This window comes from Ranitomeya variabilis, chromosome 1 (assembly GCF_051348905.1).
Source record: "Ranitomeya variabilis isolate aRanVar5 chromosome 1, aRanVar5.hap1, whole genome shotgun sequence".
NCBI lineage: Eukaryota > Metazoa > Chordata > Amphibia > Anura > Dendrobatidae > Ranitomeya > Ranitomeya variabilis.
In genome coordinates, this window is record NC_135232.1 from 68655227 (window position 1) to 68673527 (window position 18301).

General features: G+C 40.3%; 1 protein-coding gene across 1 annotated transcript in view; it reads left to right on the forward strand.

Annotated features, from left to right (window-relative positions):
* Window positions 1-226: 226 nt before the first annotated feature.
* The window catches only part of LOC143805499 (C-C motif chemokine 20-like), a 115223-nt gene continuing 97148 nt past the window's right edge, over window positions 227-18301 (forward strand). Inside the window, exon 1 of the mRNA XM_077284944.1 lies at window positions 227-371. Coding sequence (XP_077141059.1) covers window positions 308-371 — 64 coding nt within the window. The 5' untranslated portion in view covers window positions 227-307. The remainder of the gene's footprint in view (window positions 372-18301) is intronic.

Consider the following 18301-nt stretch of genomic DNA (forward strand, 5'->3'; position numbering starts at 1 on the left):
CTTTAAAGTAACAGCAAGAAATGCAATCTTGAAAGTAGCAAAAGTTGTCATCTTTTTCCCGCGATGAGATACATTTCTACGTCTTGTAAGAAAATGCAAGTGACAATCACCACCGATGTGAACCTGGAGCGGACTCCACCCCAGATAAAGGTGTGCACATGCAGAGAAGGAAATCATCGAGAGAAATCAGCCCCTGGGCTCCGAGCCAAAAGAAATAGTTTCCAGCAGTCTATAAATACAGAGAGCTGGAGGGGAGCGCTCATAGAACGTGTCCAAGTCTCCAATCCACAACTGACACTCGCTCAGGATGAAGGCATTGTGGACTCTGCTCATCCCCGGGCTCCTTCTGTGCCACCTTGTCTGCCTGCAAGGTAAGCACTGTGTACACTGCTCATGTATAACCATAGTGCCACCTGATCATCCACCGGGCACTTCCAGTACACCATAGAAGCTGAACCCACTCCAGAAAAAAAAAAAAATATAATATAAATATATATATATATATATATATATATATATATATATATATATATTTTTTTATTATTACTATTTATATATATTATATATATTTATTATTTATTATTATTATTATTATTATTATTATTATTATTTATATATATTTTTTTGTTCAATATGTTACTAATAATACTGAGATTTTACAGTTTATTGTATTGATTTTTATATAATATTTTCCCCAAAGCATAAAAAAAAAAATAGCTGTGAGATAATAATCATGCGTTACTGGTTGTGTTGCGCAGATTACAAGCTACATTATATACATCAGATCTATTATAGATAGTGTAATGGAGACTAATTAAGATGTTGCAGCCTGCGGATGTGTAGATGGGTGACAGAGAATAATGGGTACTAGGATTCCTGTGATTTGGTACAATGGGATTAATTTCCAGCATCATGAATCCAACCCATATATCTGTGTGCAGAGTGCATTGCATGTTCTCCAGCAGGATGATATACACAATATATAGATTGGATGAATAATGATAGAAATGACATCTTAGGACCAATTATATATTTTTCACTTGTACTGAAAAATCCATTAAGATACCGGCTACTGGGCCAAATCCTAACTGATCACAGCCCATTCTTGTCTAATCAGTGCTTGGAGTTTATCGCAATTTCTGTGTTTTTGTTTCTCCTTCCACTTTCTGAGGATTGAACACAAGTTCTCAGTGGGAATGAGATCTGGGAAGTTTCCTAGCCATAGACCTAAAATCTCAATGCTTTGATCACCAAGCTACTTAGTTTTCACTTTTGCCTTGTGACATGGTCTACTTCATGCTGGAGGAAGCATTGTTCATCATCACTAATTTGCTCCTAGACCATTGGTAGAAGATACTCTTGAAGGATGTTTAGATCCCATTTTTTATTCATGGCAGTGTCTTAGGCAAAATTGTAAGTGATCCCCCTCCATGGATAAAAAGTCCCCACAAATGAACGGTCTGAGGATGCTTTACTGTTGGCGTCACACAGGATCCATGACAGGTCTCACTTTTGTGTTTCATTCTTCCAGATTTTCCAGACAGTTTAAAGGGGCTCCATCAGAGAGAGTAACTTTACCCTCGTCCTCTGCAATCCAATTCCTGCAAAGTTATTTTCTCTGCTGAAGCCCCTTCACCCTTGTTTCAGACATCTCGAATAATGTGCAAAGAAGAAAAAGTTCTGTGTGATGCCAACAGTAAAGCATCCTGAGATCATTCTTATGTGGGGGCTTTTCATCCATGGAGGGGGCTCACTCAATTTTACCTAAAAACACAGTCATGAATAAAGAATGGCGTCTGATCATTCTCCAAAAGCAACTTCTCACAACCATCCAGGAGCAATTTGGTGATGAAAAATGCTTCCTCCAGCAGGATGGAGGCCATGTCACACAGTAATAACTAAGTGATGGTGAACAAAACATTGAACGTTTGCATCAATGGCCAGGAAACCCCTGAGATCTCAATCCCATTGAAACCCTGTCGTCAATCCTCAAAAAGTAGAGAAACAAAAACACAGAAATTCTGATAAACTCCATGCACTGATGAGACAACAATGTGCGTCCATCAGTCAGGATTTGGCCCAGAGTCCCATATCCAGCTGCCGGGGCGAAGAGCCGAACAATGGAGAAATAAGGGAGAATGCAGTCAATAGTCGTATTTGTCAATAAAAGTGTAAAACCTTCTGAAATGCTGATAATTGTCCTTCAGTAAAACTATAGAAATATCCCTCTTAGGCCGGTTTCACACGTCAGAGGCTCCGGTACGTGAGGTGACAGTTTCCTCACGTACCGGAGACACTGACACACGTAGACCCATAAAAATCAATGCATCTGTTCAGATGTTATTGATTTTTTGCGGACCGTGTGCGGACCGTGTCTCCGTGTGCCAAACACGGAGACATGTCAGTGTTCATGGGAGCGCACGTTTTACACGGACCCAATAGAGTCAATGGGTCCGCGTAAAACACGCACCTCACACGGACATTCTCCGTCTGGGGTCCGTGTGGCGTGCCGGAGACAGCGCTACAGTAAGCGCTGTCCCCCCCACATGGTGCTGAAGCCGGTATTCATATCTTCCCTGTAGCAGCGTTTGCTATAGAGAAAATATGAAGAATAGTGTTAAAAATAAAGATTTAGGTGTCCGCTGCCCCCCCACCCCCTGTGCGCCCCCCCGCTGGTCAGAAAATACTTATCCGGGTCCCCCGTCGGCTGTCGCTCCTTCCTGGTCTGGCCGCGCCTCCTACTGTATGCGGTCACGTGGGGCCGATCAATTACAATCATGAATAGTCGGCTCCGCCCCTATGGGAGGTGGAGCCACATATTCATGACTGTAAATGATCGGGCCCACGTGACCGCATGCAGGAGAAGCCGCGGCAAGACCAAGAAGGAGCGACAGCCGACGGGGGACCCGGGTAAGTATTTTCTGACCAGCGGGGGGGCGCACAGGGGGTGGGGGGGCGGCGGACACCTAAATCTTTATTTTTAACACTATTCTTCATATTTTCTCTGCAGCAAACGTTACTGCAGAGAGGATATGAATCGCAGCTTCAGCACCATGCAGTGTGGTACCCACTCGCCATACGGGCGGCACACGTGTGCCGCCGGTATGGCCTCCGTGAGTTCCCAGGCACACGGACACGGATAACTCCGGTACCGATTTATTCCGGTACCGGAATTATCTGGACGTGTGGGACAGCCCTTAAAGATCTAAAACTAATGAGGCAGCAAACCTAGATTTGTGTCAGTCTCAAAACCTTTGTCCACAACTATATACATACATTTCTGCCAGATATGTATTTATATATGTATTTCGTCCTCTCTCTGGCAAAGAAAAATGGTCAAAATTAAAAAACAAACAAACAGTGCTTTCAGACCTCAAATAATGCAAAGAAAAAAATCATAATAATTTAGAAACAACAATACTAATGTTTTAACTCAGGAAGAGTTCAGAAATCAATATATTGTGCAATAACCATGATTTTTCATCACAGCTTCCATGCGTCTTGGCATGCTTTCCACTAGTCTTTCACACTGCTTCTGGCGCAAAAATGTAAGCAGTTCTTCTTTGTGTGATGGCTTGTGACTATCCATCATCCTCATGATTACATTCCAGAGGTTTTCAGTGGGGTTCAGGTCTGGAGATTGGGCTGCCCATGACAGGGTTTTGATGTGGTAGTCTCTTAATTTTTGCCAGAGCTGTATATACATACAGTGTGTAAAAGCATGTTCACAGTGTGGATAATTCACAGACAAAGCCCAAGAACCCCCCCAAAATGAGTAAATACCCTGCAGACAGTAGATCAGTAAATAATAATAGCACATTTAAATAACATAGGGTACTTGGTACTTAGTTATTACTATTTTGATAAAAAGCCATCTCTTATATAGCACCACTAATTTCCATTTTCCACTGCGCTCTTACGGACATCATCATATATACTTATATAATATAAACGTTAATATCCGTAGAAATAAATAATTGGACGTAAGATGTTCCATATTACGGTAAATATTCTGCAAATCCTTCCATATACTGATGTGGTGGAATTGCTTTGTTTGTGTTTTTCCATTTTCTCTCTTAATTTCCATGAAAAGTTCATCCATAATATGTAATGACAATAAAGAATGTTGAGCCCAAAAAAAGTCCAGATTGTCTCCTCTGTGAGTGCAGAGTCTAATGAAGAGCACATGGTTCTTGTACTCGCTGCAGCCGCACAGCAAGTATGGAAGTTGTAGACATGAGAAGTGACTAGTCAGATCAACAAGATAGATATAATAGATAGATGATAGATAGATAGATAGATACATGATAGATATAATAGATAGATGGTAGATAGATATAATAGATAGATAACAGATAGATAGATAGATAATAGATAGATAGATAGATAGATAGATAGATAGATAGATAGATAGATAGAATAGATCGATAATAGATAGATGGATAGATAAATTTAAAAGATAGATATAATAGATGGATAGATAGATAAATAGATAGATAGATAGATAGATAGATAGATAGATAGATAGATAGATTAGATAGATATAAAAGATGGATAGATATAATCTGTCCATCTATTATAGCTATCTATTATACATCTATTATATCTGTTATGTCTGTCTATCCAACTATCTATCATCTATCTATTAAATCTATCTATCTATTATCTATCTATTATAATAGATGGATTATAAACAGATGGATAGATACAATAGATAATAGATTGATAGATATAATAGAGAGATATAATAGATGGACAATGGATAGATGGATCGATAAATATAATAGATAGATATTAGATAGATATGAGATAGATACATAGATATAATAGATGAAAAGATAATATATAGATAGATAGATAGATAGATAGATAGATAGATAGATAGATAGAAAAGATGGCTAGAGAGATAGATAGATAATAAGATAGATAAGTTATATTTACCTTTAAATATGCTTTGTAGATTTTACTGTTATTTATTATATTTTGTTGTTTTGTATGATTTGAAATGACATTTCATTGTCTTACTCTGTTTCATGTTAATGAAGAAATATAATATTCATTTGTGCCCTTTAAAGTTACGATCACATTAATAACCTCCACAACCATCTAATGACACTAAAGTGACTTTTGTAATTGAGGTCAATGTGTGTAAATAAACTGATGCAGAGTAATGTCATCTGTTGTCGGCTTTTTTCTTCACTTGTACAGTATAGAAGTTGCAGAGCTAAAAACAATGCAAGTGTGAACCTGGTCTTACAGGACAGAGTGATAGCTAAAGATACAAGGGACTTTGCTATCGGTTGGCTCAGTGGTTAGCAGCTTTCTCTAGATCTTGACCCCACATCACCTGAACATTGTGTCACCATTGGAATCTGATGTGAAATCCTACCACTGTAATATTTAAGTCTTACACTACATTAACAGAATGGATTTGCATTTCTAAAAGCCATAATGTGTGCCTTTGGCTATAAGGGCGAATGTCTATGCGGCTTGTTAAATCACAGAGGAGTACTGGTGATCAATTACTATTGTAAATATAATTGTCCATATTGGCGTCTTTATCTTTACTGATTCTGCCAGTAATATCCAATATATAAACAATGAAGAGCAACAGTGATAAATGAGATTAATGACAGCTTTATACTTCATCTTCATTAAAGTGAATACATAAAATCATAAGTAGTGTAATAAATGACCGATGTAAAGAGATTTCAGGGCGTGTGCACACGTTACGTTTTTCCTGCAAAATATCACTTGATTTTACTGTCCCAGTGAAGTGATGAGGTTTCTGAAATCTCCTGCACACGCTGCTTAATTTTTCCTTGCAGTTTTGAAGCAGTGTCATATCTGCAGCACGTCACTTCTTTCAGCATTTTTGCAGGGTTTTTGACTCATTCTAAGGCCGTAGTCACACTCAACGTAGGGAAATACGGTCCGTTTTTTACAGGCGTAATACGCAGAAATGATCCCAAAACAGTGTTCCGTATGTCATCCGTAGGCAGGGTGTGGCAGCGTATTTTACGCATGTCATCCTCCGTATGTAATCCGTATGGCATCCGTACTGCGTTTTTTCTCGCAACCTTGCAAAATGGACATATAATGGATCCATGGGCTCAAATATAAATATTCCTGAAAACATATATACAGTCTATATATACATATATATATATGTCAGTGAGACACACACATATATATATATATATATTTATAATACATACAGCGCTAGGAAGCATAAAAGCTGGTAAATCAATTGCCGGTTTTTGCTAACTCCTTCCTAAACCCAACAGGATATGAGACATGGTTTGCGTACAGTTAACCATTTCATATCCCTTTTTTTTTTGCATATTGCTCACTAATAATGTAAGTGTCTGTGTGCAAAATTTGGGGGCTCTAGCTGTTAAAATAAAGGGTTAAATCGGGGAAAAAACTGGCGTGGGCTCCCGCGCAATTTTCTCCGCCAGAGTGGGAAAGCCAGTGACTGAGGGCAAATATTAATAGCCTAGAGAGGGACCATGGTTATTGGGCCCCCCTGGCTAAAAACATCTGCCCCCAGCCACCCCAGAAAAGGCACATCTGGAAGATGCGCCTATTCTGGCACTTAGCCTCTCTCTTCCCACTCCCCTGTAGCGGTGGGATATGGGGTAATAAAGGGTTAATATCACCTTGCTATTGTAAGGTGACATTAAGCCTGGTTAATAATGGAGAGGTGTCAATGAGACACCTATCCATTATTAATCCAATAATATTAAAGGTTTGATAATGCACACACACATTATGAATAAAGTTTTCTATTGAAATAAAAACACACAAGGGGTTGTAAAATCTTTATTATACACTTAATCCACCTGAAGACCCTCGTTCTGTAAAAGAAAAAAAAGAAAAAAGCAACAATATTCCATACCTTTCCGGCGCTCAGTCACATCCCACGCTGTAAATCCATCTGGAGGGGTTAAATAATTTTACAACCAGAAGCTCTGCTAATGCAGCTGTGCTCCTGGCTGTAAAATCTGGGGAATGAATGGAATGCAGGGGAATGTAGCATCGTAGACTTGCGGTGCTGTGCCCCCTGCTGGCATAAACTCATATGAACTCGAGTGAGGGAATTTTTCTGAATATTTTCTCACGCTAGCGTTCATATGAGTTTACGCTGAGAAACGTAGCATGCTGCGATTTTCTACACCCATAAAATACAGCTGCGAAATATACGGCAGATAGGAGCTGCCCCATAGAGAAACATTGGTCCGTGTGCAATGTGTAGTTTTTGCGCCTCTCATATGTACTTTCTAGTGTGACTCCGGCCTAATGATTGGGAAAAAAATGCATAAAAAATACACAATTTTTCTGTAGCGTGTTTCCTACAAAGAGACACATTTTTTATGTAAAATTGTCTACAGCAGATAATTATCTTGTGTACATACACTCGGGCTATATGTTCACATGCAGCATTTTTTCTGCAACCACAACCTGCTCTCTTGGTAGTAAAAACGTTGCTGCTTCTTAGGCCGGCGTCACACTAGCGAGTTTTACGGATGTATGAGCGCAGAAAATACATCCTTAAAATACGCATAACACACGGCCCAATGATTCTCTATGTCCCAGCTTCTATCAGCCGTATTTTACAGATCCGTATTATATGGTCTTCTACGGCCGTAGAAAATTGCAGCATGCTGCGTTTGTCACCGTATTGCGCAAAAAAATCGCCAATGAAAGTCTATGGGGGTGAGAAAAATACGGATTACACACGGACCAGCAGTGTGACTTGCGAGAAATACGCAGCAGTGTTCTATAGAAAAGCCGATAATTCAATTGGCGGCTTTTCATTTCTCCTTCACAAACCCGACAGGATATGAGACATGATTACATACAGTAAACCATCTCATATCCCTTTTTTTTTTTGCATATTCCACACTACTAATGTTAGTAGTGTGTATTTGCAAAATTTGGGCGCTGTAGCTTGTAAAATAAAGGGTTAAATGGCGAAAAAAATTGGCATGGGCTCCCGTGCAATTTTCTCCACCAGAGTGGTAAAGCCAGTGACTGAGGGCAGATATTAATAGCCTAGAGAGGGTCCATGGTTATTGCCCCCCCCCCCGGCTACAAACATCAGCCCCCAGCCACCCCAGAAAAGGCACATCTGGAAGATGCGCCTATTCTGGCACTTGGCCACTCTCTTCCCACTCCCGTGTAGCGGTGGGATATGGGGTAATGAAGGGTTAATGTCACCTTGCTATTGTAAGGTGACATTAAGCCAGATTAATAATGGAGAGGCGTCAATTATGACACCTATCCATTATTAATCCAATAGTAAAAAGTATTTTAATGAAATAAAGACACAGGGTGTTGTTATTTTTTATTATACTGGTAATCCACCTGAAGACCCTCGTTCTGTAACAAAGGAAAAATAAAAAAACAACAATATCTCATACCTTCCGTCGCTCAGATCAAGTCCCACTAATCCCAAAATGGAGAGGCGTCAATTATGACACCTATCCATTATTAATCCAATAGAACGAAATGGTTAATAAAACACACACACATTATTTAAAAGTATTTTGATGAAATAAAGACACAGGGTGTTGTAATATTTTATTATACTGGTAATCCACCTGAAGACCCTCATTCTGTAACAAAGGAAAACTAGAAAAACAACAATATCTCATACCTTCCGTCGCTTAGGTCAAGTCCCACTAAGTAAATCCATCTGAAGGGGTTAAATCATTTTACAGCCAGGAGCTCTGCTAAAGCAGTGCTCGTGCCTGTAAAACCCCCGGGAATGAATGGATTGTAGGGGAATGACCTGTAGTTACCTTGAGTTGCGGTGAGGCGCCCTCTGCTGGATGTCCTCATGAACTGGAGCCTTGGAAAAGTTCCCACGCTCGAGTTCATATGAGGACATCCAGCAGAGGGCGCCTCACCATGACTCAAGGTAACTACAGGTCACCCCGCTTTCCATTCATTCCCTGGGGGTTTTACAAGCACGAGCACTGCTTTAGCAGAGCTCTTGGCTGTAAAATGATTCAACCCCTTCAGATGGATTTACTTAACTTAAGCGATGGAAGGTATGAGATATTGTTGTTTTTCTATTTTTCCTTTGTTACAGAATGAGGGTCTTCAGGTGGATTACCAGTATAATAAAATATTACAACACCCTGTGTCTTTATTTCATCAAAATACTTTTAAATAATGTGTGTGTGTTTTATTAACCATTTCGTTCTATTGGATTAATAATGGATAGGTGTCATAATTGACGCCTCTCCATTAGTAATCTGGCTTAATGTCACCTTACAATAGCAAGGTGACATTAACCCTTCATTACCCCATATCCCACTAGTACACGGGAGTGGGAAGAGAGTGGCCAAGTGCCAGAATAGGCGCATCTTCCAGATGTGCCTTTTCTGGGGTGGCTGGGGGCAGATGTTTGTAGCCAGGGGGGGCCAATAACCATGGACCCTCTCTAGGCTATTAATATCTGTCCTCAGTCACTGGCTTTACCACTCTGGCAGAGAAAATTGCACGGGAGCCCACGCCAATTTTTTCCGCCATTTAACCCTTTATTTTACAAGCTACAGCGCCCAAATTTTGCACATACACACTACTAACATTAGTAGTGTGGAATATGCAAAAAAAAGGGGGATATGAGATGGTTTACTGTATGAAAACCATGTCTCATATCATGTCAGGTTTGGGAAGGAGAAATGAAAAGCCGGCAATTGAATTACCGGCTTTTCACATAGCTCACGCTGAATTAAATATAAATACATTATATATATATATATGTGTGTGTGTCTCAATGACATATATATATATGTATACTGTATATATGTTTTAACGAACATTTGAGCACATAAATCCATTAGATGTCGGTTTTGCAAGCCTGTGAGAAAATATCGCAGTACGGATGCCATACGGATTACATACGGAGGATGCCATGCGCAAAATACGCTGCCACACCCTGCCTACGGATGACATACGGATCACTATTTTGGGAACATTTCTGCGTATTATGGCCATAATAAACGGACCGTATTTACATACGCTGAGTGTGACGCCGGCCTTACTGTTTTGGCATAGTGGATGGGATTTACAGAAATCTCACGCCCATTGTGCTTTTTTTCCCTCAGCGTAATCCGACCTGTGGTGCATGTTTCAAATCTGCAACATGTCAATTTCTCTTGCGGGTACGCTGAGTTTTATGTGCAGATTTTCCCCATAGACTTGTATTAGACGTGTAAAATCCAAAGGTAAAAGTTGCATATAATCCGCAAATGACAATATCAATAAAGTTTTGTTAAAGCCAAATACCAGGAAGTATCAAAAGAAAGCAGCTTTATTTATAACCTGACAAACCAAAAACAGACAAAACACTGCGTCAAAAAATGCGATGAAAGGGCATGTGATAAAATGTACTCAGAAATGTATTGGAGAAAGGCAAGTAACCTAATTTAATAAATGTAGAAAATCGGCAACATCAAAGCATTTTTGCACTTTCTCATTACTTTCTAAGGCCAAGTTCACATGTTCAGTATTTGGTCAGTATTTTACATCAGTATTTGTAAACCAAAACCAGGAGTGGGTGATAAATACAGAAGTGGAGCATATGTTTCTATTATACTTTTCCTCCAACTTTTCCACCCCTGATTTTGGCTTACAAATACTGATGTAAAATACTGAATGTGTGAACTTGGCCTAAAAGTGAAAAAATGCTGTAAAAACACTGAAAGAATTGCTGCAGGCTAAAAAAAAAAAAAAAAAAAAAGTTTCAGGATAAAAAAAATAAGTGTCCATAAGATTTCTGAAATGTCATAAATTTGCTGGTAAAAAGCAGCTTTTAATTTGAATTTAAAAAAAAGCTGCAAAAAGCCCATCATGTGTGAACATAGCCTTACACTGTATTAACGTAAGGCTAACATTAACGTTGTGTGTTTTCCAGCCTATTTGTTACATGATTCTGTGCACTTGATGCATTTTAGTGACAATTTTGCAAAGAAAAAAAAAAAGAAAAAAATTGAAAGAGAATGTATTGGCTCTATGTTTGTACTTATTAAAATCAGACCTACAGTAGACACTGGAGCTGACAGAATTATCTGTAACAAATTGAATTTGTTACGAATTTCCTCAAAATATCAAATTCTAGTGATTCCAAATTTTTCAGGATTTGATGCACGCAAATCCAACAAAATGGCAACATGGGAAAAAGTTAAAATAATAAAGCACATTGGACTCAAGTGGTCATATGGGGTGCAAAGAATGTTATTGACGTCATGCTTCACCTCTACAGGAACATGTGAACCATCCTATTGGTGAAGACCATAAAAAGTGGCATAAAAATTGGCACAAAATTAAAATGCCCATATTGCTGTAACTGCATGTTCCCACGATGAGTTAAAACACTGCGTATTTATTTCCAGTACTTCAAAAATGCAGCGTCTTAAAGTTCCAGGAAAGTGGATGTAATTTATAGAGATCTCCTGCCCACTGTGCTTCTTTTTTTTTTTGTAAACTGACCAGCGGTGCGTATTTCTAATCCGCAACATGTCAATTTTTCTTGCGGGTATGCTGAGTTTTATGTGCAGATTTTTCCCATAAATGTTCATTAGATGCTGAAAACCTGCAGGGAAAAAATGTACATGCGTTTAAGTGCATTTCAAAACACATAAGAAATGCACGTAATCTGCACATGACTGTATCAATAGAGTTCTGCCAAAGCCAAACATCAGGAAAAATCAAAAACAAAGCAGCTTTATTTAAAATATGACATACCAATATCAGACAATAAATGCAGCATGAAAAACTCAATAAAAACGCACACAAAAATGTAAGAAACCTAAGTTACTTCACACGCAAAAACGGAGAACAAAGAGTCCATGCTTCCTCTAAATTTTTATATATACTGTGTGTGTGTATATATATATATATATATATATATATATATATATATATATATATATATATATATATATATATATTATACACATACCCTATTTTTTTAAATGTAATACGCACTTTTATGATCCCCAAAATTAGGGGGAAAATGGGGGTGCGTCTTATAAACCGAACACTGTTCTTACACTGTTCTTGATGCTGCGGGCCCGGAGCTGGGGGTGTTGCGGTGGTGGTGCGGTGCGCGGTAGTGGAATAGTGGCAAGCGGTGGCCCTGCGGTAGTGGTACAGCCATGAGCTGTAGTGGTACGGCAGCAAAAATTAGCCCTGCAGTGGCGGCATATGGCTGCCACCATTCTTCTTCCAGGGTCTGGCATCCTGCCTCTACGCGATGTCTCCAGGAAAATGGCTGCGGATGTGGCACAGGCGCAGATTGAGATCTCGGCGCCAAGATCTCCATCTGCACATGCGCCGCCTCGGCAGCCATTTTCCCGGAGTCCACCGCATAGTAAACAATGCGGGGGCTCTGGGCTTTCACAAAATGTCAGTGGAGTCCCCGCAATACAGAGCACCGAACACCCTGCTCCACTGCGGCCTGCACCACTGAACACCAGCAGTGACCCTTGCAATCGCAGCCACCACCCCCGGTAAGCAATAAGATGCCGGAATTGTAAGAAGAACCACTATTTTATTAAAATAATTTTTTTCCTATTTTTCTCCTCAAAATTTGGGTCTTATAAAGTGCAAAATACGGTACATTAAAGCAAAAAGAATGAGTGGGCACATTGCACTACCTTTCTTCCTTAGTATGTTGTTTTATGTATATTTAATGAAATCCATTTTTTAGTGGTACCATGGACTCTTTGTTCTCCCTTTTTGCATATTTGATTGAGTTGCTACAAATACTTGGATACTAAAAGATATCTACTATATCGTTAAACTTGATTTTCTTAAATATACTAGTTTACTTTACAGTTGCAGAAAATCTGCAACATTAAAAACTCACCAAAAAATCATTGTGTGAATATAGCCTGAGGTTTATTTAAAAAAGAAACAAACAAAAAAAACCTCAGTGGCACAGTCTTAAAAAAATAACAGCAAAAGCTGCCTACTTTTAACCTTGTGACAGGTCCTCCTTAAGATCTGTGCAGGGGGGGGTAACGATTTAAGGATTATTTATATACATTAGGGTTAATGACCAAGCCAAATGTTACAATTCTGACTAGTGTCACTTTATGAGGTTATAGCTCTGAAACGCTTCATCATAGTAATTCTTAGATTATTTTTTTTATTGTAACACATTGTACTTCATGTTAGTGGCAAAATTTATCCGATATGAAAAAACAGAAATTGCTGTCACACAAAATAGTTAATAAATAACATTTCCCACATGTCTACTTTACATCAGCACAATTTTGGAAACAAAATTTTTTTTTGTTAGGACCTTATAAGGGTTAAAAGTTGACCAGCGATTTCTCATTTTTCCAACACAATTTACAAAACCATTTTTTTAGGGACCACCTCACATTTTAACCCCTTCATGACCCAGCCTATTTTGACCTTAATGACCTGGCCATTTTTTGCAATTCTGACCAGTGTCCCTTTATGACGTAATAACTCAGGAACGCTTCAACGGATCCTAGCGATTCTGAGATTGTTTTTTCGTGACCTATTGGGCTTCATGTTAGTGGTAAATTTAGGTCGATAATTTCTGAGTTTATTTGTGAAAAAAACGGAAATTTGGCGAAAATTTAGAAAATTTTGCAATTTTCACATTTTGAATTTTTATTCTGTTAAACCAGAGAGTTATGTGACATAAAATAGTTAATAAATAACATTTCCCACATGTCTACTTTACATCAGCACAATTTTGGAAACAATTTTTTTTTTTGCTAGGAAGTTATAAGGGTTAAAATTTGACCAGTGATTTCTCATTTTTACAACAAAATTTACAAAACCATTTTTTTTAGGGACCACCTCACATTTGAAGTCAGTTTGAGGGTTCTATATGGCTGAAAATACCCAAAAGTGACACCATTCTAAAAACTGCACCCCTCAAGGTGCTCAAAACCACATTCAAGAAGTTTATTAACTCTTCAGGTGTTTCACAGCAGCAGAAGCAAAATGGAGGGAAAAAATTAACATTTAACTTTTTAGTCACAAAAATGATCTTTTCGCAACAATTTTTTTATTTTCCCAAGGGTAAAAGGAGAAACTGGACCACGAATGTTGTTGTTCAATTTGTCCTGAGTACACTGATACCTCATATGTGGGGATAAACCACTGTTTGGGCGCACGGCAGGGCTCGGAAGGGAAGGAGCGCCATTTGACTTTTTGAATGAAAAATTGGCTCCAATCTTTAGCGGACACCATGTCGCATTTGGAGAGCCCCCGTGTGCCTAAACATTGGAGCTCCCCCACAAGTGACCCCATTTTGGAAACTAGAACACCCAAGGAACTTATCTAGAAGCATAGTGAGCACTTTAAACCCCCAGGTGCTTCACAAATTAATCCGTAAAAATGAAAAAGTACTTTTTTTTCACACAAAATTTATTTTAGCCTCAATTTTTTCATTTTCACATGGGCAACAGGATAAAATGGATCCTAAAATTTGTTGGGCAATTTCTCCTGAGTACGCAATACCTCATATGTGGGGGTAAACCACTGTTTGGGCACATGGTATGGCTCGGAAGGGAAGGAGCGCCATTTGACTTTTTGAATGAAAAATTATCTCGATCGCTAGCGGACACCATGTCAGGTTTGGAGAGCCCCTGTGTGCCTAAACATTGGAGCTCCCCCACAAGTGACCCCATTTTGGAAACTAGACCCCCAAGGAACTTATCTAGATGCATAGTGAGCACTTTAAACCCTCAGGTGCTTCACAAATTAATCCGTAAAAATGAAAAAGTACTTTTTTTTCACACAAAATTTCATTTAGCCTCAATTTTTTAATTTTCACATGGGCAACAGGATAAAATGGATCCTAAAATTTGTTGGGCAATTTCTCCTGAGTACGCCGATACCTCATATGTGGGGATAAACCACTGTTTGGGTGCACGGCAAGGCTCGGAAGGGAAGGCGCGCCATTTGACTTTTTGAATGGAAAATTAGCTCCAATCGTTAGCGGACACCATGTCGCGTTTGGAGAGCCCCTGTGTGCCTAAACATTGGAGCTCCCCTACAAGTGACCCCGTTTTGGAAACTAGACCCCCCAAGGAACTAATCTAGATGCATAGTGAGCACTTAAAACCCCCAGGTGCTTCACAGAAGTTTATAACGCAGAGCCATGAAAATAAAAAAATATTTTTCTTTCCTCAAAAATGATTTTTAGCCCGGAGTTTTTTATTTTCCCAAGGGTAATAGGAGAAATTGGACCCCAAATGTTGTTGTCCAGTTTGTCCTGAGTACGATGATACCCAATATGTGGGGGAAAACCACTGTTTGGGCACACGGCAGGGCTCGGAAGGGAAGGCACGCCATTTGGCTTTTTGAATGGAAAATTAGCTTCAATCATTAGCGGACACCATGTCGCGTTTGGAGAGCCCCTGTGTGCCTAAACATTGGAGCTCCCGCACAAGTGACCCCATTTTGGAAACTAGACCTCCCAAGGAACTAATCTAGATGTGTGGTGAGCACTTTGAACCCCCAAGTGCTTCACAGAAGTTTACAACGCAGAGCCATGAAAATTAAAAATCATTTTTCTGTCCTCAAAAAAGATGTTTTAGCAAGCAATTTTTTATTTTCACAAGGGTAGCAGGAGAAATTGGACCCCAATATTTGTTGCCCAGTTTGTTGTGAGTACGCTGGTACCCCATATGTGGGGGTAAACCACTGTTTGGGCGCACGTCAGGGCTTGAAAGGGAAGTAGTGACATTTGAAATGCAGACTTTGATGGAATGGTCTGCAGGCGTCACGTTGCATTTGCAGAGCCCCTGATGTGCCTAAACAGTAGAAACACCCCACAAGTGACCCCATTTTGGAAACTAGACCCCAAAAGGATCTTATCTAGATGTGTGGTGAGCACTTTCAACCCCCAAGTGCTTCACATAAGTTAATAACGCAGAGCCGTGAAAATAAAAAATAATTGTTCTTTCCTCAAAAATTATGTTTTAGCAAGTCATTTTTTTATTTTTGCAAGGGTAACAGGAGAAATTAGACCCCAATATTAGTTGCCCAGTTTGTCCTGAGTACGCTGGTATCCCATATGTGGGGGTAAACCACTGTTTGGGCGCACGTCGGGGCATGGAAGGGAGGGAGCACCATTTGACTTTTTGAACGCAAGATTGGCTGGAATCAATGGTGGCGCCATGTTGCGTTTGGAGACCCCTGATGTGCCTAAACAGTGGAAACCCCTCAATTCTAACTTCAACACTAACCCCAACACACCCCTAACCCTAATCCCAACTGTAGCCATAACCCTAATCACAATCCTAACTGAAACACACACCTAACCACAACCCTAACCCCAACACACCCGTAACCCTAATCCCAACCCTAACCCTAATCCCAACCCTAACCACAACTGTAACCCCAACACAACCCTAACCCTATCCTTAACCCTAACCACAAGCCTAATCTTAACCCTATTTCCAACCCTAGCCCTAATTCCAACCCTAACTCTAATTCCAACCCTAACCCTAAGGCTATGTGCCCACTTTGCGGATTCGTGTGAGATTTTTCCGCACCATTTTTGAAAAATCCGCAGGTAAAAGGCACTGCGTTTTACCTGCAGATTTACAGCGGATTTCCAGTGTTTTTTTGTGCGGATTTCACCTGCGGATTCCTATTGAGGAACAGGTGTAAAACGCTGCGGAATCCGCACAAAATTGGCATGCTGCGGAAAATGCAACACAGCGTTTCCGCATGGTATTTTCCGCACCATGGGCACAGCGGATTTGGTTTTCCATAGGTGTACATGGTACTGTAAACCTGATGGAAAACTGATACGAATTCGCAGCGGCCAATCCGCTGCGGATCCGTGGCCAATCCGCTGCGGATCCGCGGCCAATCCGCTGCGGATTCGCAGCCAAATCCGCACTGTGTGCACATGCCCTAACCCTACCCCTAACCCTAACCCTACCCCTAACCCTAACCCTAGTTCTAACCCTAGTTCTAACCCTAACCCTAGTAGAAAAAGAAAAAAAATTTTTTTATTTATTTTTATTATTGTCCCTACCTATAGGGGTGATAAAGGGGGGGTCATTTACTATTTTTTTTATTTTGATCACTGTGATAGGCTATATTGCAGTGATCAAAATACATCTGAAACGAATCTGCCGGCCGGCAGATTCGGCGGGCGCAGTGCGCATGCGCCCGCCATTTTGGAAGATGGCAGCGCCCATGGAGAAGCCGGACGGACACCGGGAGGCCCGGTAAGTATGAAGGGGGGTGATCGGATCACGGGGGGGGACCGGAGCACAGGGGGGGGACCGGAGCATGGGGGGAGCGGACAGGAGGACGGAGGAGCGGACAGGACGACTTAGGGGGGCGGACCACATAACGGTGGACTGGGGAGGACTGGGCTGAAGCACCACTCCCCCTGTCCCTGCAGATCGGGTGAAATTGGAGTTAACCCTTTCACCCGATCTGCAGGGACGCGATCCCTCCATGACGCATACGCTGCGTCACAGGTCGGATTGGCACCGACTTTCATGACGCAGCGTATGCGTCAAAGGTCGGGAAGGGGTTAAGTGACTTTAAGAGGTGTACATGACAGAAAATACCCCAAAATGACACCATTCTAAAAACTGCATCCCTCAAGGTGCTCAAAACCACATTCAAAAACTTTATTAATCCTCCAGGTGTTCCACAGGAACTGAAGCAAAGTGGAAGGAAAATGAATGAACATTTAATTTTTTTCACAAAAAATTTACTTTAGACACAAACTTTCTCTATTTTCACAAAGGTAACAGGAGAAAGTGGACCCCAAAAGTTATTGTGCAATAACTCCTGGGTATTCCGATAGCTTATTTGTGGGGGAAATTTACTGTTTGGGTGCACGGCATAGCTCAGAAGGGAAGGAGCGCTATTTGACTTAATCAATTTAAAATTTGCTGGACTAATTAGCAGATGCCATGTCATGTTTGGAGAAACCCTGAAGTGCCTTAACAGTGAAAACCCACAAGTGACCCCATTTTTGGAAAGTACACCCCCTCAAGGATTTTATGCAGGGGTATGTTGAGCATTTTGAACCCATAGGTTTAAAAACGGCAACGAGGGAATAAATACCTTTAGGGCCACCATTTTAATGCGCATCAGTAGTCGTTAATCAGGTAAAGAACCACTAAAGTGTTTTTTTGTTTTTTTTTTCATATTTCACCCCTGGAGAGGTGCTGAAAATCTAAGTCCTGTGCCCACTGCATAATACTTAGCCTCTGGCATCTTCATCTGTAACTCTATGAGAGCTTCGTTCTGACTCTAT